Source organism: Aedes albopictus, chromosome 1 (assembly GCF_035046485.1).
Source record: "Aedes albopictus strain Foshan chromosome 1, AalbF5, whole genome shotgun sequence".
Lineage (NCBI taxonomy): Eukaryota > Metazoa > Arthropoda > Insecta > Diptera > Culicidae > Aedes > Aedes albopictus.
In genome coordinates, this window is record NC_085136.1 from 263,875,584 (window position 1) to 263,898,342 (window position 22,759).

The 22,759-nt window shown below is 40.9% G+C and overlaps 3 protein-coding genes across 3 annotated transcripts; 1 reads left to right on the forward strand and 2 right to left on the reverse strand.

Moving 5' to 3' along the window:
- The first annotated feature begins 13,316 nt into the window (after positions 1–13,316).
- LOC134291690 (uncharacterized) lies at positions 13,317–14,577 on the forward strand. The gene is made up of 2 exons (XM_062859776.1): positions 13,317–14,135; positions 14,198–14,577. Exons 1-2 carry the CDS (start codon positions 13,331–13,333, stop codon positions 14,575–14,577), a joined length of 1,185 nt encoding a protein of 394 aa, XP_062715760.1. The 5' UTR covers positions 13,317–13,330.
- Positions 14,578–15,376: 799 nt separating this feature from the next.
- LOC134287385 (uncharacterized) lies at positions 15,377–17,324 on the reverse strand. Its single transcript, XM_062849147.1, has 2 exons — positions 17,186–17,324; positions 15,377–16,669 (listed from the first exon to the last, which is right to left on the reverse strand). Exons 1-2 carry the CDS (start codon positions 17,242–17,244, stop codon positions 16,111–16,113), a joined length of 618 nt encoding a protein of 205 aa, XP_062705131.1. The 5' UTR covers positions 17,245–17,324; the 3' UTR covers positions 15,377–16,110.
- A 1,787-nt stretch (positions 17,325–19,111) lies between these two features.
- On the reverse strand, positions 19,112–20,404 carry LOC109425484 (nuclear factor of activated T-cells 5-like). The gene has a single exon (XM_019700749.2). It carries the CDS (start codon positions 20,402–20,404, stop codon positions 19,112–19,114), a length of 1,293 nt encoding a protein of 430 aa, XP_019556294.2.
- Between the last annotated feature and the right edge of the window lie 2,355 nt (positions 20,405–22,759).

Below are 22,759 nucleotides of genomic sequence, written 5' to 3' on the forward strand. Positions count from 1 at the left end.
TAAAAATTCCACCAGGAATCACCCCAGGAATTACTGGAGAAATTCCCCCAGGTATTCTTGCAGAAGTTTCTCTAGGAATTGATCCATTTTTTTATCTGTATTAACGAGATTTATAGCCCTAGGCTAGTTCATCTCGGAGAGGAATTGATCCAGGAATTCCTTCAAAAAATCCTGTTCCTATTTCACCAGGAATTTATCCAGGAAATTGTACTCCCGGAGTTTATACCGGATTTATTCCAAGAATTTCTCCAGGGATTCCTGCATGAATTCCTACTGGGATTCCTCTACGTTTTTTTTCAAGTTTTTCTTCAGTAATCTCCCAGCAAATCCTCCAGGGATTCCTTCAGAAATTTCCCCATGACTTGCTCCCGGATTTTATTCAGGAATCATTTTAAGCATTCCTACAGGATTTCATCTAGGCATTTCCCCAGGGGCTGAAATCCTCCAGGAAGTACCCCAAGAATTTCTCCAGGAATCGATCAAAGAATTCCTCCACGCACTCCTTCGGATATTCCTGTAGCAATTCCCCCAAGAATTTTCCAGCAAATTTTTCAAGGACTCCTTCAAAAATTCTTTTATGAATTTCTTTAGTAAGTCATCCAGGAATTTTTCCAGGGATTCCTCCGGAAATTCTGCCAGAATTTCCTCCAGGAATTATTTTACGGATTTCTCCAAAAATTCCATCAGGAATTAATCAGATTTTTTTTTAGGGATTCCTCTAAAGATTCTTCCACAGATTCCTCCAGGAAATCCTCCGAGGATTACTCCAGTAACTGATCCAGATATTCCTCATAGAATTCTTCCTGGAATTCCTCCAGAAATTCCTCTGGGAGTTTCTCTAGGAATTTCTTCAGAAACTTCTCCAGGGATTCCACCCAGAATTCCCAGGGAGCCCTTCAGGAATTCTTCCAGGGATAGTTCCTCGAAGTATCCCAAGATTTCCTCTAGGGATTTCTCCAGGAATGGTTCCTGAAATTCCGACAGGAATTAGTCCCGAAGTTCTTCCAGACATTTCTCCTGAGTTTCTTCCAGAAATTATTTTAGGAATTCCTCCGGAAATGCCTGTATGGAATTTTCAAGAATTTTCCAAGGATGCTTCCAAGAATTTCTGCAGAAATTTCTCTAAGGATTCTTCCCGAAATTTCTCAAAAGGTTTTTTTTTTCAGAAATTTCTCCAGGGATTCCTCCCAGAATTTTTCTAGGGAATACTCCAGGAATTCATCCAGGTATTCCTTTAGGATTTCTCCCAGGGTTTGCTCAAAGAATTTATCCAAGAATTTCTGCTGTAAGTCCTTCAGGATTTTTTCCTGGAATTCATTCAGGGATTCCTCCAGGGTATTCCTTCAAGAATTCCTCCACGGATTCATCCAGGGATTTCTCTAGAAATTTATTGAGGGAATACTCAAAGCATTCGACCTGGAATTCCTCAAAAACTGTATCCAGGAAATCCTCCAATTATTCCTTAAGAAATTCCTTCAGGGATTTCTCTGAGAACTCTTCTAGCGGTTTCTCCAATAACTCTTGCAGGTATACTTTCAGAAATTTCTCCTGGAATTCCGCCAGGAATTTCTCCAAAAGTTCCTCCAGGATTTGCTCCAGAGATTTCTAAAGGTATTGCTTCACGTATTTTCCAGGAATTCATCCAGGGATTTCTTCAAGAATTCCTCTAGAAATTCCTTCAGGAATTCGTCCAAAAATTCCTCCAGAAATTTGTCTAGGAATTCCTACCGGAATTCTTGAAGCGATTTCTTCAAAAAAATTTCCAAGGATTCCTCCCGTATTTGCTCTAAAGATTCCTCCAGGGATTCCTCTAGAAATTCCTCCAGGGATTTTTACAAGAATTACTCAGGGATTCTTCCAAGGAGTTCTCTTGAATTTTTTTTAAGGATTCCTCCTGGAATTTCTCAAAAGGTTTCTTCAGATATTTCTACAGAGATACCTCCCAGAATTCCCCCAAGGAATCCTCCCTGAATTCATCAGGATTTTTCCCAGGATTTGCTCCAAGAATTCATGCAGGAATTTCTGAAGTCCTTCGAGATTTTTTTCCTGATTCTTTAGGGTTACTTCCAGGCATTCCTCCAGGAATTCCTCCAAGAATTCCTTTAGGAATTCCTCCACGGATTCATCCAGAGAACTCTCTAGAAATATATCCAGGAAATACTCCAAGCATTCGTCCAGGAATTTTTCCAGAAACTTCTCCAATTTTTCCTTCAGAAATTGGGGATTTTTCCAAGGGTTCATCCAGCGGTTTCTCCAGGAACTCCTCCAGATAAGCTTTCAGGATTTCTCTTGGGATTCCGCCAGGAATTTGTCCAGAAGTTCGTCCAGGATTTCCTTAAGAGATTTCTCGAGGAAGTGCTTCAGGGTTTTTCCAAGAATTCCTCTAGCAATTCATCCAGGAATTCGTCCAAAAAATCCTCCAAGTATTTCTCCAGAAAATTTTCTAGAAAATGCACCGCGAAATCCTCCAGGAACTCCTTCAGATGAATTAAGGATTATTCTTAGAATTCCATCATTTGAGAATTCTCCATAAATATTTTTTTTAAGAATTTATCCAGGGATTCCCTTCATTAAATCTTCCAAGGATCCTTCCTGGAATACGTCAATTGTTCATTGTATAAGAGTATGTTCTGAGATAAATATACACAGTATAGGAGTATATAAACCTATATTTAACCGTTGTGTGGCCAGCAAAAAAACACCCGTAGAATGCCAGCAGGGTACCCACGAAGTTCAAATGATCAAATCTCCGTGAAATTCCCACCGATTTGATTTTGTTTTTGGCTTATTCAATTCAAAAATTCATCATCTATCAGAATAATATACTGTTGGACCGGTCCAAACATCATGGGTGCCGGAAAATCCAGGTTCCCAGGTCAAAGTTTTTTTTACAATATAATATACGAGATTTTCGGTAGGTTAGTAGCAATACCTGTTTCAATTATTCTAAAATTGCTTCAGTATATTGTATCTGATCAGCCTGAGATCATGAAATGTGATTACTTTGAAGCTGTGATTTCGGAACAGGCTTCTCGTGAGGCCTTCTTCTTCTTCTCCTTCTTCATGACTCTACGTCCCCACTGGGACTTAGCCTGCCTCGCTTCAACTGAGTGTTCTGTGAGCACTTCCACAGTTATTAATTGAAGGGCTTTCTTTGCCTGCCATTGCATGAATTTGTATATTGTGATGCAAGTACAATGATACACTATGCCCAGGGAATTGAGAAAATTTTCCCGACCGGAACGGGAATCGAACCTGCCGTCTCTGGATTGGCGATCCATATGGTCTTAACCACTAGGCTAACAGGAGACAGGACAGGAGGCCATGGCTGTCCATTTTTTCTTATTTCCATTCATGAAAAATTTCTGGTGGGGCGGATTGTGTGGGGGGAGGCTGGCCTCCAGGCCCTCCTTTTAGCTGCGCCAATGACTAATTCTACACTTCAGGTTGACGACGCTTACACTTTCCTTGGGGAATATCACCGTGTGCCCCCGCTACCACCTGAGCCGACTTCGCGAAGTGAATGGACGGCCCCGAGTCGAATTATCAATCTTCGTCATCGTAGTCGTCATCCTCCTCAATCGCAGACATCATCGTACACCGGAATTTTCGAGAGTCATAAATCATCGACCGATATTCTTCGGGGAGACCGACCAGTGAAAGTGTTTCAATCCATTCGTCGAGATCTAGAAGCCAATCCCACGTAGTTTATGTGCGATTGCCATACAGTTGCTGATTGTCAAGGAGGTTGTTATACTTTCCGGGTCAATCCAGAGTCCTTGAATGCTGCTTCCAACTACGTCCACGTCCTCCCGTGTAAACTTCGCTTCCCTTACACGCACATAGTTTACCAGCTCGAACAAAAACATAATTTTCACTCGCGCCCTTCGATCCTTCACAGTATCCACCACCGGATCGGTTCCATTGGCAATTGGCATTGATTTCATGACTTCCCACTAATCTTCCAGTTCCAGGGACAGTTGTACCGCAAATTACCACGTTGAACAGATCTCACGGCTAAGTAGAAGTTCAATTGTCGATAGGCTTGTCGTACCATGAATAGCATGAATCCGATTCTGTGTAGCGCCTCCACTTCCTCCTTGCGACTAACTGTCCGGTGGATTGACCATCTTGAAGTTAACTTGACGAGAGTTTTTCTTGCGATTCTTGAAGTTTGAACTTTTTCTTGAGTCTTAGAAAATATGTTTGACTATACAACTACTGCAGTACAACAAGAATTACAAAAATATTTTCTATTTTCCAATCATAAATATTTCATGACTTACGACGACAGTGTCGTATCATCCCAGATTCCCCCAACCAATATTCGGGGCTAGAGCTAGGAAAGACCGAGAACCACATGTGCATCTTTTCCGCACCACGAAAACCTGATTTTCCTTTTTGTCACCGGTCGCTGCCGCCGCCGCCGCCGTGAGTTGGTCGTTAGCTGCGCTTTATCTTGCCACGCGGGTTTTTTGCGGCTCTACTCGCGAATGAACCCCCGTGCCAAGTTGCCAATAAGACTCGTCCGTCGTATGGCTTTGGCTGTCTATCGCTAATGCATTTCTCTCGCGATACTGCGCTGATGTCGCGAGTTGCTGCTGCTGCAAGTCGACACGTAGGCACGGATTGTGTGTTTTTTGTACCTACCTCTTTGGATTGGTGGCCAAAAGTGGATGATGGTGGCGCGATCACGACGACGGTTGGCAGCTACGACGACGACGACGACGCTTGAGAATGCTTGAGTTGATACACATATGCAAAAATGCATTTCCCTGGTTATCCGAGGAGCAGTGATTGAAAACGAAATAGAGCTTTTAGCGTTTTGCGTATGTAGCATAGCTGCATCATGCAGTTGGATTGCTTGGTGGAATTGGGACTGGGAAGTCATCCTGGGAGGGGAATCAGATTCCAGTACAGTGTTTCGCAACCAACGTCTAGGCAGATCCGGATTCATTCCATTTAAAGGCCAGTTTAGGCACTTGGTAAGTACCGTAGACCGGGGTCAAGTGGAGCGGACCTGGTGTGATGGTTAGAACATTTGACTATCACGCCGAGGACCTGGGATCGAATCCCACTCCCGAAAAAAAAAACTCGCAAAATGTGAGTTCTTCCTTCGGAAGGGAAGTAAAGTGTGGGTCCCGAGATGAACTAGGTTAGGGCTGAAAATCTCGTTAATACAGATAATAAAAAAAACGGGGTCAAATTGATCACTTTTAAACAACTTTTGCTGATAACGTTAGTACCAATCCAAATATTGTCAAAAGAATTTCTGAAAAATCAGTACTTGGTGGGCCTCATTAAAACTACGTGACACAATTTTGGTTTAACAAATTTTTGCATAAAGTTTACTTGTTTCAAAAATATTAAACTAGGAAAAAAACTGTTACATGGAAAACTATTAAGGAAATTTGCTGAAAAACTATCAAAGTTACCCCGTTTTACGGTATGTAAGAAAGTTTTCATTGGTAGAATCTTTCAAATGTTATTTCAAAAGTTTCTTTAGGTATGCTTCAGTAGTTCTAGGAAAATTCCACTAGGAGTTGCTAAGGATTTCATCCATACTTTCCCCGGGAATATCTCCTCGGAAATTCCTCCAGATGTTAATCCTCGGAAATCCTCAAGGAGTTTCTCGGAAATTTCTCCAGGCATTCCTTCAATAGTTCATTGGAAATTCCTCCAGGAGCTGCTTGGGAAAAGGTGCAGGAGTTTCTTGGGAATTTTTCCGGGAGTTGATCGAGAATTCTTGCAGGAATACCTAGAATTCCTCAAAGAGCTACACGGGAATTCCTCAAGAAGCTTCTCGGAAATTCCTACAATAGTTCTTCGGGAGTACCTCCTGAAGGTCCACAGGAATTGCTCTAGGAGTTCCTCGGGGTTTCCTATAAGTTCCTTGGTTATTTCTTCAAGAGTTTCACAGAATTTATTCCAGGAGTTCCCTGAGAAACCGTCCAGAAGTTCCCAGGAAAAGCTTTCAGGAGTTGCCGGGGAATTTCTGCCGAAGTTCCTTGGGAATTTATACAGGAGTTCTTCTATAGAATTCTTTCAGGTATTTTTTCAGTAGTTCCTCCAGGAGTTCCTCGGAAATTCTTCCAGGAGCTCCATTGGAATTCCTCAAGGAGTTTCTTCGGGATTTTTTCCAAGAGTTCCTAGCCATTTTTTTAGACGATTCTTGGGAATTCCTCCAGAACATCCTCAAAACTTTCTCTGCGAGTTCCCAGGAAATTTTCCCGCGAATTTCTACAGAAATACCTTGGGAATTTCTTAAGAAGTTCTTCGAGAATTTTTTCAGCAGTTCTACCAGAAGTGCCTCGAAAATTGTCCCACGAAATTCCTCCATAACTTCGCGAATTCCTTCAGAAGTTGCTCGGCAATTTTTCTAGGAGATCCCGGTAGATTTTTTCTAGGACTTCACAGGAAATTCATTAAGGATTTCCATGGGTAGTTTTGCAGGACTTTCTCGGGAATTTATCAAGGAGTTTCTCTGGAGTTCATCCAAGAGTTCCTTATGAATCCTTCAAGGTGTCCCTCGGAAGTTTTCCCAAGAGCAGCCCGGGAATTCATCAAGGAGTTTCATGGGAATACCTTTAGGAATTTTTCTAAAATTCATCGGAAAGATCTTCAGGACTTCTCCGGGAATCTCTCCAAGAGTTTTTCGGTAATGTTACGAAATGTTAGTACTTTTTCAGAAGTTCCTAGAAAATTGTTTCTCAATTTCCTCCGGAATTCCTCTTCAAGATTTCTCTAGGAAGTTCTCTGGGAATTTCTCAAGAATTACTCCGTCGAATACCTACAGAAGTTCCTCGGGCATTCCTTCACGATTCCCCTGGGTTTCTTCTAGAAAACGCTTGGGTAGTTCTCCTCGAGAAATCTATGAGAAACTCTTGGAGGAATTCCCCAGGAATTTCTGAAGAATTCCCAATGAACTTTTGGAAGAATTCGTGAGGAACTCCTGGAGGAATTTCCGAGAAGTTCCTAGAGGAATTCCCGAGGAACTTCTGGAGGAATTCCCGAAGGAACTCCAGGAAGAATTCCCGAAGAACTCGCGGAGAAATTCTCAGAGGAATTTCAGAGGGGTTCCTGGAGGAATTCCCGAGGAACTTCCGGAGAAATTCTCGAGAAACTCCTGGAAGAATTTCCGAAGCACTCCTGGAGGATTTCCCGGTGACTTCTTGGAGAAACTCTAGAAGAATTCCTAGAGAAATTCCCTGGAAACTCCTGGAGGAACTGCCGAGGAACTCCTGGAGAAGATTTTTTGAAGGGATATCCTGGGAACTATCGGAGAAATTCCCGGGGAACTACTACAGGAATTCCCATGGAACTCCTGGAGGAATTCTCGAGGAACTTCTGGAGGAATTCCCGAGTAACTACTACAGGAATTCCCATGGAACTCCTGGAGGAATTTCCGAGGAACTCCTGGAGGTATTCTCGAAGATTTTTTGAAGGGATATCCTGGGAACTACCGGAGAAATTCCCGAGGAACTACTACAGGAATTCCAACGGAACTCCTGGAGGAATTTCCGAGAAGTTCCTGCAGGAATTCCCGAGGAACTTCTGGAGGAATTCCCGAGGAACTGCAGGAAGAATTCCCGCAGAACTCCTGGAGGAATTTCCGAGGGGTTCCTGGAGGAATTCCCAAGGAGCTTCTGGAGAAATTCTCGAGGAACTTCTAGAAGAATTCCCGATGAACTCCTGGAGGATTTCCCGGTGACTTCCTGGAGCAATTCTAGGATAACTCCTGGGGAAATTCCCTGGAAACTCCTGGATGAATTGCCGGGGAACTCCTGGAGGTATTCTCGGAGAATTTTTATATGAATTTCCGGAGAACTCTCGGAGAAATTCCCGGGGAGCTACTACAGGAACTCCCTGTTGTATAGACTACAGCATGGTGATCTTAGGTGGCGATGAGCTACGGGTACCATCATAGAAGGCATTGATTCTGGATAAATGTCAGAAAAATAAAAACGCATTTCAGTTCTTCAACGAACGTTAAGCAGTGAAGATCTGAGAGTGAAGATATACGAAAGCGAAGAGCTGCCACAACGTCCCGTCTTCCAATGAAGACTGAAGACTAGAATAGGACCATGGAGAACCTCCGGTCACAACATTGGCGTAGTTGAGACTCCCATCAGTGGATTTCTTTTGAATAGAAAAATACAGAAGTTTTGAAGATGAAGATTAGAAGTAATTATTCACTCTGAAAAACGGTAGGCTTTAACTGTAGCTTATGATGTTGTCCTGTTACCAAATACTCTGGGCTCTGATAGATAATACAGATACTCTTGAAATGAACTCCGATAGAGAAGGCGGAGATTCATAGATAAAATAGGACTCTGATTGAGAAGGCAGAGGTCCTAAACATGGATTCCGATAGAGAAGGCGGATATTCATATAGTGTGAATTGGGCTCTGATGGAAAAGGCAGAGTTACCTTTTGATTTGGGCTCCGATAGAGAAGGCGGAGTTCCATAGATACAAAAGGGCTCAGATTGAAAAGGCAGAGACGCTAAAGATGAACTCCGATAGAGAAGGCGGAGATTCATATAAATATTATTGGGCTCTGATGTAAAAGGCAGAGTTACCTTTTAGTGGAACTCTGATAGAGAAGGCGGAGTTCCCTTCGACGATAGGAGGCGGAAAAGTAACCTTATTAACATAATCCGGAAGTGTGAGGACTTTTACCGGACCGGTTGGGAGAGAGTTTTGCCACTGAATACCAAACCAATAGGATACAAAAGTGTGAGAAAAAAAAAGAAAGTATTCTGCTTCTGGATTAGAAATATTGAAAGTGATTGAATGTCTGTCTGAGATGTTTGGGGACGATGAGTGTCCCAGCTATAAAAAAAGAAGGATCTGGTTAATATTGGATTTGTATTGGATTGAGATTGGATTTAGTTTGGATTAAGATGAGATTTGGAATGGAATCGGATTTGATTTAGATTGCATTTGTCTTAAATTTGGATTGAATTAAAGTAAATTTGGATTGGATTTGTATTGAATTTGAATTGGATTGGTTTTGAATTGGACTGGATCTTAAATGTGCTTTGATTGGATTTGTAATGGATTTCAATTGGATTTGGATACAATTCATATTGGATTTGGATTTGGATTAGATCTGGATTGGATTTGGATTGAATTGGATTTGAATTGAATTTGGATTATTCTTGGATTGGATTTGGATTGGATTAGAATTGATTTTGGATTGGATTTGGATTGGAATTGGATTGGATTTGGATTGGATTTGGATTGGATTTGGATTGGATTTGAATTGGATTTGGATTGGATTGGATTTGGTTTGGATCTGTTTTGGATTTGGATTGTACCTGAATTGGATTTGGGTTTGATTTGGATTGGATTTAGATTGGATTGAATTTGAATTGGATCTGGATCGGATTCGGATTGGATTTGGATTAGATTTGTATTGGATTTGAATTGGATTTGGATAGGATTTAGATTGGATTGAATTTGGATTGAATTGGATTTGAATTGAATTTGGATTATTCTTGGATTGGATTTGGATTGGATTAGAATTGATTTTGGATTGGATTTGGATTGGAATTGGATTGGATTTGGATTGGATTTGGATTGGATTTGGATTTGGATTTGATTTGGATTGGATTTGGATTGGATTTGAATTGGATTTGGATTGGATTGGATTTGGTTTGGATCTGTTTTGGATTTGGATTGTACCTGAATTGGATTTGGGTTTGATTTGGATTGGATTTAGATTGGATTGAATTTGAATTGGATCTGGATCGGATTCGGATTGGAATTGGATTAGATTTGTATTGGATTTGAATTGGATTTGGATAGGATTTAGATTGGATTGAATTTGCATTGGATTTGGATTAGATTTGGTTGGATCTGTATTGAATTTGGATTGGACTGGATCTGGATTGGATGTGGATTGGATTTGGATTGGTCCTGGATTGAATTTGGGTTTGATTTGGATTGGATTTGGATTCGATTGGATTTGACTGGATCTGGATTGGGTTTGGATTGGATTTTGATTGGATTTGGATTAGATTTGTATTGGATCTGTATTGGATTTGGATTGGATTTGGATTAGATTTGTATTGGATTTGGATTGGATTTGGATTGGATTTGAATTGTAATTGGATTTGATTTATATTGGATTTGGATTGGATTGGATTAGCATTGGATTTGGATTTGATCTGGATTGGATTTGGATTGAATTGGATTTGAATTGAATTTGAATTATACTTGGATTGGATTTGGATTGGATTAGAATTGAGTTTGGATTATATTTGGATTGAATTTGGATCTGATTTGCATTAAATATGGATTGGATTTGAATTGGACTTGGATTGGATTGGATTAAATTTTAATTGGGTTTGAATTGGATTTAATTTAGAAAAAAAAAATGGTGAACATATATTGCAGGAAGATAATATGTGATTACGATGTGTTTGTCTTCACTCCGTGTCGTCAGGAAGCGTTCGAGACTCTTAAACTCTGAAGGAATATAATATCAGATAACAAGTAGCATTTTTGAGTTAAATCATTTCGAGGAGCTAAGTTAACCAAGATTAAACCGTTATTTAAATAAGGTGTTACTGTGTTTTTGTAAAATACCATCTACTAGCTGATGTTATGACTCGTTGTTAAATCTATAAGTAAATATTTAAGTTAATGATAAAATAAGAGTAGAGGCGGGAAGTAATGTTGTATAGACTACAGCATGGTGATCTTAGGTGGCGATGAGCTACGGGTACCATCATAGAAGGCATTGATTCTGGATAAATGTCAGAAAAATAAAAACGCATTTCAGTTCTTCAACGAACGTTAAGCAGTGAAGATCTGAGAGTGAAGATATACGAAAGCGAAGAGCTGCCACAACGTCCCGTCTTCCAATGAAGACTGAAGACTAGAATAGGACCATGGAGAACCTCAGTCCAGAACGTGACTGAGTTACCAAAAGTCAGCGAAAAAAAAATGACATTTTTTACATGTTTACTGCGATCAAATCAATAGTAGTTTTGATGTTCAAATTATCCACCTTCATTGGCACAATAATAAATGCAATACTGATTGCATAATAAATACGAAATAAAAATATCTCATCTACCTAATAGAAGCAGCGTGACTAGCTAAACAGTAGGGTAGGTAATCAAAATTTGAACCAAATTGTGGCTTTCTGAAGCAGTACAAATTTTAAGTGATTTTTTCTCCCGATGGAAAAAATTTACTACGGCAAAATTGTATGTACATGAAAGCCACGGGTATAAGCTTTCTGTTAAATGGTAAAAAGTTTGTATTTGAACCGAATTTCATTGAAATATTTGATTTTTCATCAACAATGATTTTAATCTTAATTTGAACCATCGTAATCATAATTTGAACCAATTTTAATCTTAATTTGAACTACTGCCGGCAGCAGCTCGAGCAACTCACAATACAGCCAATTGCATGCTAAACAATGAAAAATCACATCAATCTGCTAATTCTCATACCTATTTTTCCTTGGGCAGTGGAATCTCAACTCAGAATGTTCGAAATTCTTCAGGAATTTGGAAACTAAATTTGGATTTTTTCATTCCCCAAGAGTAAACAAAGCAACCACTAGCGCAATCTACAGGCCAACACTAGAAGCTCACACCCGTTTACTAGTTCAAATTTAGATTACAAATGGTTCAACTTAAGATAACATTCTCCAAGTAAGAATCACTTAAATTTGATAATTTTATGACAAATAATGCGGAATATTATTCAATTGGTCGATTCTACGATAAATAAGCTTTCATTTGACGTGTTCACATATTGCGTGTGATACAATGCATGAGCTGTACGAGTGCACCGAAAATGTGCTTTCTCTGGGGGGAAATGGGTGAAATCACAGTGATTTTTCAACTGCCTGTTTTCCGTGACAAAAACGCTTTTTTCAATGTTTTTAAAGTCCATGTTATCAGGTTATATTACGGAAAGCTGTTTAACATCTTTTTCGGGACAATATTTGCCTGGAAAGTACGTCGTTTTAATGAATTTTGAAATGGTTCAAATTAAGATTACAATTTGACTAGTTCAAAGTTTGATTTCTTACCCTAACCCGATATCCATCGCCAGCAGCGTGAGTTACCACCAAAGGGATTCCCAGGCCCCTAGCCATGTAATGTACCTATGTTATTTAATTATTACGCCAGGTCTAAGCCAGGACAGGGAGTGAGCAGGCCAGAGAAACTCGGAACAAATTCCGCGTGCCGATCCAAACTACACAGATCTAATTCGCGAGCCAGGAGAGATGACTGCACAAAAATCTTTCCAAACAAGATCCGTTCTGGCACCTTTAGGAAGCACTGCCAGCCAACACTAACGTGTCACTGTTTTACATCATAGTGAGTAATTAACGGTTGAATTAACGCTATTCGTTAACGTTGATTTAACGCATTCCGTTGACGTTAACGTTAATTACCATAAAAATTAACGCAACGCCGTTGACGTTGATTTCGGCGGAAATTAACGTCAACGGCGTTAATCGTTGATTAACGTTAACAACCCTGACGGAGAGTGGCTAGCGGGAGTTGTGGTACCTGCATGCAGTAGGCTTACGTGTGAACTGCTAGCCAGCAGAGCAGACAGCGGATGTTCGGCGAGCAGAACGATAGGGCGCTTGTTGGCGGTGGATAGTGCGGCGTTACGTAGGCGAGCACCCATGCGGAGGGTACCATCGATGAAAGATTTCAGCAGCTTGAGCGCTGATCAGGGTCGTGCAATTTCGAAAGGAAAACATGACGTACGACAGACGTAGCAAATCGTTTCCCATGTCTCCTTTTGCAACGACGAAAAACGAACACGTTTTCGTCACATGGCATCCGACTGCAGACAAAAGGCGAACCAGTCAAGCTTTTATTGACGATTTAGCCCCGGTCTTTCGGAGCTGTTGAATTAGCTCTGATGGTATGCTTGTTGTGCTGCCGACCCAAAGGTTTTTGGTTCGATTCCGGATGAAGGCGTGTTTCATTTTTGCGTTTTTTTTCTGATCAGCTATTCCCGTGAGGCTGATTATTTGTTCGCCTGCCCTCTCCGGTGTAAGCCACTCAACGAAAATGCCAATAAAGAGAAACGGCAAAACTTTTTCGTCGCGACCAGCAAACTGACTGAGGTGTATGAAGAAAAATATTCAAGAGCTGCTGACTCAGTGACGCAAACTTTTTATTACCCGTTGTCGTCAGTGATTGTGCTTCAGCTACGATGACTATTAACAACCCTGAGTTTGATGATAAAAATTAATAAATTGCATAAAATGTGACCGTATGGTAATGAGAGCAAAAAGTTTGTCGCAAAATGGGGCTAATAAGTTAAAATCTAAATTAATGCAAACGAATTTGGAAGACAATACTCATGGAGAATCGCCAGCTCAAGGACCTGATAGTTTCCGCAACGAACGGTCAAGTTCGATTAGAATTGATGCAGCTGAAACATCTTGGATGTCAACGTTTCCTACAAGTGGTATGTCGCTGGGCGCATTGAATATTCCCGAGTGCAGCCCATCCGACGGAGAAACTGAAATCGACAGGAAAGCTTATGAGCATTGGAGGAAAATTTTGGATGCATCTTTGGATCTCATGAAGTCAACGGACGAAAGAACTAAAATAGGAATTTTCAAAATTAAGGCTGGAGCGAAACTGCTGGAAGTATTCGAGAGTACGAAGACATCTCCTGGTATGCCGGATGAGATTTTGGAGCCATATGGCAACGCTATCGCTCGGCTGAATGAGTATTTTGGTTCAAGAACTTACATGATGTCTCAAAGAAGCAAACTCCTAAACATGACACAAAGAAAAGACGAAAGCAGCGTTCAATTTGTAAGACGGGTTGGAGCAGCCACAAAGCTGTGTGGTTATCTGGAAAGCGAAGAAATGGAATCCGTGATGCGTACAATTACCAGAGGTGCATTGGATAGTAGAGTTCGCAAGCTTGCTCATCGAAACTGGGTCCGGCAAGGATCGATCAAGGATTTGGTTGACGCGGTTCAGGATTCTGAAATTGAAAAACTTAATGAGGAGGAGTTTATGAAAACACAGCAGCGTAATTCTGCATCATCATCTGGAGCGGCAGTTATTGCAGCGGTCGAACGATATTCACATGTTCCGAGTTTCCGGCAAGGTGGATTCAACGGTATGAATTATTTTGATTGATCATTTATGCTTATATTGTTAATGAATTATGGTTTGAATCAGGTGACAGACCAGGTTGGAATCAAGCCGGAAAACGTGTTGCATACCGAGGAAGAAGAGGAGAAAACACAAGGACATTCTCGGGGCGTATCCCTGCCGCTGTTCAGACTCGGCAATGCTGGAGGTGTAGCAGCGTGTATCACTCAGCTTCCGAGTGTCCCGTGGTTAACAAAGTGTGCCATAAGTGTCAAACCAAAGGTCACATTGCTCGAATGTGTACCTCCGAAAGCGGATTCCGGGGAATTAAGAGACGGCTTCAAAGTGAACAAGTTCAGAATTCTCTCTCAAAGGAGTCCCGACGAATTTCAATGGTGAACGAACATGACGAACATGCAGAGGAGAAAGAAGCGAAGGTATTTTCTGATACTGATTCCAACGATTAGATGGGAGCTTTCTTAGTGATTCTTTTTATTATTTTGAATATTTTTTTTTCTTTTGTTTTGTGTTTAATTAAATATAAAATCATTTAAATAAGATGTATAAAAAAGCGTCAATTCTGTTTACAACACATTAAGAATGCTCCGTAGTTGATTTTTTTTTAGATTTCTAGTTAATATGTAACGGTCGTTTATCGTAGATTACAAAATTGATTGAGTCCAAACGTGATCGAACAATCAGTATCGCAAAAGTTTCCAACGAGAAAATTGTTAAGACAAGGGAAGAAGCAGTAATCGTTGGCACGGTTGCTGGAGTCGAAGTGGATTTTTTTATTGATTCCGGAGCTCAAGTCAATACCGTGACAAAATCAGTGTTCGATTCAATGTTGGCAAGTGAACCCACGAAGAAATTATTGTATGATGTACGCTACCAATCTGATAGGCCATTGAAAGGATATGGATCAAGCAAAAATATTGATGTGTTGGCAACTTTTTCCGCGGAGCTGTATATCACAGACGATAGACCTCTGCTTACGGAAAAATTTTATGTTGTGGACGAAACCAGAGCATTGTTGGGTTTTAATACTGCATCGAGGTACAGTGTTTTATCTGTTGGACTTGATGTACCAGTGAAGGATATTGTAAATGGGGTATGGCCATGCGAACTGTCTCTTCCGAATGCAGCAAATATCAATCTAATTGGTGAACATAAGGAGTTCCCTAAATTTAACGTCCCTCCAGTGTCTCTTAAGTACAACAAAGAAATGCCACCATCTCGAAACGTGTATACACATATGCCGCCTCCTTTTAAAGACCGAGTAAAACAGAAGATTGATGATTTGCTTGCCACAGGTAGGTTAATAAATATGCTTCCAATCTCAATTGTTTTTTGCAGATTATTGATAAGTAAATTATTAACAGGCATAATTGAAGAAGTGACTGAATCTATGGACAGATCGTTTTGTTCGTCATTATTGGTGGTTCCTAAAGGAAAGGATGACATTCGTTTGGTGATAGATCTTAGAGGCCCCAACAAATGCATTTATAGGACACCTTTCAAAATGCCCACGTTCGATTCAATACTCATGGAATTGCATGGATCAACTTACTTCTCTACCATCGACCTAACTAGCGCCTATTTTCACGTGGAACTAGATAAGGATTCACGGCATTTAACAAATTTCTTCGCCGGTGATGCTTTGTACAGATACTGTAGACTACCTTTTGGGCTGTGTAATGCCCCCGATATTTTTCAAGAGATACTTCAATCGATCATTTTAAAGGGATGTAAAGGCACAGTGAATTACTTGGATGATGTTCTGATCCACGGAAGGACGAAAAAAGAGCATGATGAAAATCTAGCAGAAGTAATGAAACGTCTGGAGAACCACAACGTGAGCATAAACCTGTCGAAATGCGCAATCGGACAAACTTCTGTAAGATTTCTGGGATTCCGGCTTTCTGAAAATGGTTGGAAAATTGAAGAAGACAAAATAAGAGCAATTCAAAATTTTCGATCCCCCCAATCCTTGGCGGAAGTCACATGAACTTCTGTGTCATGTTTAGGAGTTTGCTTCTTTGAGACATCATGTAAGTTCTTGAACCAAAATACTCATTCAGCCGAGCGATAGCGTTGCCATATGGCTCCAAAATCTCATCCGGCATACCAGGAGATGTCTTCGTACTCTCGAATACTTCCAGCAGTTTCGCTCCAGCCTTAATTTTGAAAATTCCTATTTTAGTTCTTTCGTCCGTTGACTTCATGAGATCCAAAGATGCATCCAAAATTTTCCTCCAATGCTCATAAGCTTTCCTGTCGATTTCAGTTTCTCCGTCGGATGGGCTGCACTCGGGAATATTCAATGCGCCCAGCGACATACCACTTGTAGGAAACGTTGACATCCAAGATGTTTCAGCTGCATCAATTCTAATCGAACTTGACCGTTCGTTGCGGAAACTATCAGGTCCTTGAGCTGGCGATTCTCCATGAGTATTGTCTTCCAAATTCGTTTGCATTAATTTAGATTTTAACTTATTGTTTTCATTTTGGAGCGCTTTCAATTCTTTCAACAGTTCATCTTCCGTCATTTTCGAGTTGCTGAAAATGAAACATGAAGAGAAAATTTTACTACTGTTGCTATGGTAGTTGTTTTATTTTCAAACTTTAGGAAAGAAAATTTTCACAAAATACATGTGCTTTCTCAACCAAAGCTATTCAGATTCTCTTTTCGCGGTCATCTCTGCCTTATCTATCAGAGCTCTGAACAATGGATCTCCACCTTCTCTATTGGAGTCCTTTGAAACAGCCGCCTTCTCAATCGGAGTTTCAATTTAAAGAACATCCGCCTCTTTCATCGGAGTTCTTGAACATCCGCCTTCTCTATCGGAGTTCAAAACTTAGGAACATCCGCCTTCTCTATCGGAGTCCTACGAAACAACCGCCTTCTCAATCGGAGTTTCAATCTAAAGAACATCCGCCTTTTTTTATCGGAGTTCTAGAACATTTAAATTCTCTATCGGTGGTCATGACAAGGTTGTCAAGGTTTAAAGGATCTTCGCCTGTTTCATCGAAGTCCCTAAATATTACCATTTTCCATTTTCTTTGGATACTCACCCACGACCGGAAGACTCGGCTGCGCCATTGTTGAGTCCGGGGGTATCCAAATCGTCCATAATTCTAGTTCTTTACTTCCTTCTTCAAGATCGGCCCGCTTCGGTTTTACAGTTTCATGAAGAACATCTTTGCTGTTTCGTCTCTTCAACGAACGTTAAGCAGTGAAGATCTGAGAGTGAAGATATACGAAAGCGAAGAGCTGCCACAACGTCCCGTCTTCCAATGAAGACTAGAATAGGACCATGGAGAACCTCCGGTCACAACACTCCCGTGGATCTCTTGGAAGAATTCCTGGAGGAAATCGCGGAAACTCCTGGAAGAATTTGCAGGAAACTTCAAAAGGAATTCCTTGGGAATTTTAGGAAGTATTTCCGGAAAACTTTTTCGGAAATTGCTGGGAACTCCTGGAGGAATTCGCAGAGAATTTATGGAGAAATTTCTGAGGGACTCATGATGTAATTCTCGGAAAACTTCTGAAGAAATGCCCGGGAAACTCCTGCAGGAATTCCCAAGAAACTCCTGGAAAAAATCCCAGAAAACTCTTGAAGAATTTTAGGGGAATTACCAGGGAGCTCCTGGCGAAACGACCGTGGAACTCCTGAAGGAATTCTCAGGACATTAGTGGAGGACTTCTCAGGAAACTCCTAGAGGAATTCCCGGGGAACTTTGGAGGATTTTTTTGTGAAAAACTTGTGCAAATATTTTTAGGGAACTGCTGGATGAGTTTCCGGGCATTATTACTAGGAGACATTTTGTGGTAATCTTGAACTCCTATAACAAATTTCGTGGAAATCCTAGAGAGAATTTTGGGATTATTCATGAATGAATTACCATAGAGGAATTCCCTGGAAAATCCCGAAGGGGTTTGGCCAAAAATGCTGGAGAAATTCTTGGAAAATTTATAGAACTATTCCATTTAATTCTTGGAAGTGCGCCTGGGGAAGCCGTGGAGGTCTTCCCGGGGGATCCTGTAGGAATATCCTAGGAACTTCTATAGGAATTCTCGTGGAACACCGGAAGGACTTCCCGAAGTTCTTCTGGAAGAAGTTCTGTGCAGGTTCTGAAGAAATTCTCAGGTTTATTATGGAGGAATTTCTGGAAAACAATTCTTATGAATTCTTGGGGAACTGATTGAGACAATTTCAGAATCAATTATCAAAAGTATCACAGAAGGAGTTGTGGGAGAACTCCAGGAGGAAATCCAGAAAGTGCTTCTGGAAGAATCTCAAAAGGAACTGTTGTAGAATTCCTCAAAGAAGCGACTTGAGGAGCTCCTGAAGGAACTACTGGAAGAATTTCAAGAATTTCAGTCCCAGAATAAACTTTTTACGGAATTCCACAAGGATGAATCTCACAAGAAACTCCTGTAAGAATTGTCAATTTTACTATTCTTCACATTCTTTTTACAGCATCGTTTTGTAAGAATGCTGCCAGTTAAACAAATGTTAAAATTACTTACGGAAAAGGACGAATTTTACTTGAGCGCTCTTCTTGGAAATAGGAAACTAACCATAACCAAAGAAAACTTATTTCAAAACAGAATTAATCCTGACTTCAGACTACTGTTCATGTCATATTACATTCAGGATGTAAGCAGAATTTTTCAGAAGACCAAGGGAGCGGATCTGGTGTAATGGTTATAACACTTGACTATCACGCCGAGGACCTGGGATCGAATCCCACTCCCGACAAACTCACAAAATGTGAGTTCTTCCTTCGGAAGGGAAGTAAAGCGTGGGTCCCGAGATGAACTAACCTAGGGCTAAAAATCTCGTTAATATAGATAAAAAAAGAAGACATCTTGTTTCTTACTTACTATTTTCAAGTCTTCATACTTTCTCATAATCAAAATTACTTTTATTGACACTTTCTGATACATGTTTTTCACTTAACCTAACTTGACATGACAAACAACGTCGATGCCGTTTACAATGCAGCGGATGATTTTGCCCATTTTCTACGGTGCCACATAAGGATCATGATGATAATGAAGATGAGTTTACTCTCACGATCAGATGCTACTACTGCTTGCGTTGAGATGGGCCTCTCTATTCCAAAGCTTGTCTCTTCGTTGGACTGGCTACTAAAGCCAGAATTACGGGGATTCAAGCTTGAGGCGGGATACGTACTACCACCTTCTGCTCTTGAGCTTCCGGAAGCTGAACCCAGCACACCATGTCCACTGCAACCGCCAGCGCTACTATTTGGAAAATCTTCTCCGACGTCGATGATACTGGCGGTGGTCACTTCATCTGCCAATGCTTCCTGTAGAGAGGTGACAGCTCTGAAACAGAAATTGTCGCCAGTAACTCCAACAGGGCACCTCACAGCTGTCAGGGCCATGTAGTGTCGCTCTGGCGTATATGTAAAGTCGTGCATTTCGCTCTTCCTTCCACCAGAAATGATGAATATTTGTACTACTACGGGTTTCACGATATCCGAGTTAACGTACGGCGGTACAGTGCAAATCAGATGCGTCCGTTGAAGGTATTCGCTGTCAGGGATGACAGATTGCTCCCATGGCACCTCCCGCTGCTGAAACACCACCTTCGTATCCTTCCGGAAATTTTTGCCGATGATGAACAACTCCAGACCACCTTCGGCGGGGCAGGAAACTAGAGACTTTTTGCAGATTTCCGGAACGCCCGTCCGCTTGGTGCAAACAATTGGATCAGAGCACACCTGCAGCATTTCAGTTGACCCATCCTCGTTCGTCACCACCGTCCGGAACACCATCCGGCAATGGGTGAACTTCTTCTTGGCCCGCGACCCACTCCAGTCCAGAAAGCAGCGCTTCACAACAACCTTTCGTTTCCTCAGAATGCCGATGCAGTCACAGGTCACCGTCATCTCGTTTTCCAGAGTCATGTCCACCTCAACCACCGTGGTACCTTTGAGCTTTCGCTCAATGCAGGGCGTCGAGCTCTTGCCGGAAACCTTACAGGCCTTGTAGCACATGTGTGGCAGCACTTGGCCCCTGTCGTTGCCGATGAATACCTGCAGGACGGCCGGCTTCGCGTAACCAACGAGACGGACCACCGGGAATCCGTTGCCACTGCGGTCTTTGACTGCGCCACTCGAACCTTTTCTTCGGCAACGGACGCGATATTGCTGTTCCGGTTGGGTCACAATCTGCAGCTGAACTTGGCCGTCCTGTGTTGCACTAGCCGATGATGTTGATGATCCGACCGTGCAGGGAAAGGTCGATGAAGATGACATCTCGTTCACGACCGTTGTCCGTGCCACTTTATGCGTTGTAACCGCGGTAAACTTCTTGCTGACGATGATAATGGATGCCTCACTATTGATGTTGGTTTTACGCTGAAGAGTGACGCATCGTCATCAGAAGTAATGCATGAAGAAGGTAGCGTAGATTCCGATGATGATGATAATGATGCAATTGCAAGGGTCGATTTGGTGAGTATCTTCGTAGTAACCGGAATGATGATTTCCTGAGGAATAATCAGCGAGCAGGGACTGCATTGCTGGGTTCGCTACCGATGTTTAGATCTAATTTTCGGCTCCTTCAGCAATATGTGGAATCGTTTAAAGGAATCAATGTTTACGGAATGGCTGCGTAGGACTTCTGAGGACTACTGATATCGTTTACTTCTAACGACGGTGAATTATTCGTTGGCGGTAGCGGAGGGATGCAAAAGATGGACTGGAAATTCAGGTATCAACTACCATACACCACACTACTCCAGCTTAGGCACTCTGCGCTTTAACGAAAACGGGGTAGAGATTGTATGCATTTTTTCCAGGGGAACGAGTACCGTGATAGCCTAGCACCATAAAATGTTACCTAATTGTTAGGTAATTGTTTTTAGGAAAAAAATCGGCAAAGGATAAAAGGATGAAGGGATAATTTTTTGTCTATATATCACGCTTAATTTTTTTTTGTACCGGTTATTGAGGCAAATTCAGCCACTGCATCCAATAAGCTGACATTTTGTGTCGTAGATAGTTACCAATTTTGATCACAGCCAAAGAAGAACAAATCTTGTTATATCACATAAGTTTGCACATTAAATAAGTAGTACAAGGGATGTGCAATTAAGTCCCTTCAATGTAGGTATCAATACTTTAGCCGCTGTTATCTGAAAATACGTGAAGCAAACTGACTCGACTTATTTTTCCATTGCTGTTTGGGTCTGTCACTGCGACTAGTTGTTAGATATTTTATGACAGACTGATACTTCTAACATCTTAAGGGAAAAGTCTTCGGTATACCAATACGTGTGGTCAATTGATGATTTTTAATAAACTAAGCATAGACATGAAAGCAAACAACAACACAGTTTAGCAATGATTTACTCCAACAGCATCAAATTTGATAAGGAATCCTAATACCCACGCTTTTGGTACCATTTCCTTCCAGAAACGGAAAATTTACCTTCTCACCATACAATACAAAAATTCCGCTCATTACTACAATTCTATTACTTCACCGAACGTGCCCTATAGAAGATTGTGATCAGTCGCTTCGAGATGTCCACTCTTTTTCAAGGATTATTAGTCATGTCTTGAATAAATTTGAGTGTAGAGTTAGCATTTAAGTTAAAATACACAATAATAAAAACTTAAAAAAAATTGAATAAATTTAAGAGGGAAGACAAAGGATTTATTTGGCTAGCTTGTAGTGGAGATTATGCTTAAGGCAAATAAAATAAATCAATATATACTTAAAATATTACAAAATTATGCAGCTATATATAAATAACACCCCCTGCAAGTACTATATGAGAAAGATAGGAGGACGGCAAACAATCAAATCTAAATCTAATGCAGTCACAGAACACAATTTGTTAAACGACAGACAACACCATACACCCACAATACACCCCACGCTGACTGCGCTTGGTAGCCGATGCAGTTTCAGGTATCAGTAGGTCGGCTCCAGAGGCACGTTCTCCTCCATTTGGGAAATTTGTGCAAAAGCCGATGCAGTTTGGCACTTGGGCAGCTACCAATGAACGGAAAAAGGACTATTTGCCTGTTTCGAGTAGGCCAGGAGCCCGAGACTCATCCACTTGCTAGAAGACTGCGACTGTATTCCCGAGCAAAGCTTTACAGCAAATTGAAAACTAATTTTGATGTTGTGATATTGCAAATTATGATAACTCAGTTTGTTGTCATTTTGGTCGTTTTTATGGTTAAAACATCAAAAATGAGAGCAGAAAAATGTTCCCGTAACAGCAAGTTGAAAACAATTCCTGCCATCAGTGATATCAAATTGATAACTGTTTTTGCTATCAGTGCGAAAAAATGGAAAAAATCGTTAAATGTATAGTTTTACGAATGATATGAAAACTTAACCCTTTCCTTCCCACGACTTTGAACGACTATATCTATGCTAAAAAGCGTTCCTGAAAAAAGTGCTTGAACAAAAGTTATTGCTAAATGGCTAAATTAGTCGAAATCAATGAAAAAAAATTTGGTTGTAAATCAATAGGTTTTTGATTGTTTATAAATAGTTCCACTATTGAAACAAGTAGTTAGTAGTTGGATCAACCTTATGAGGTTACAACCACATTTTTGAAATTATTGCATCATATTCATCTAATTCCATTT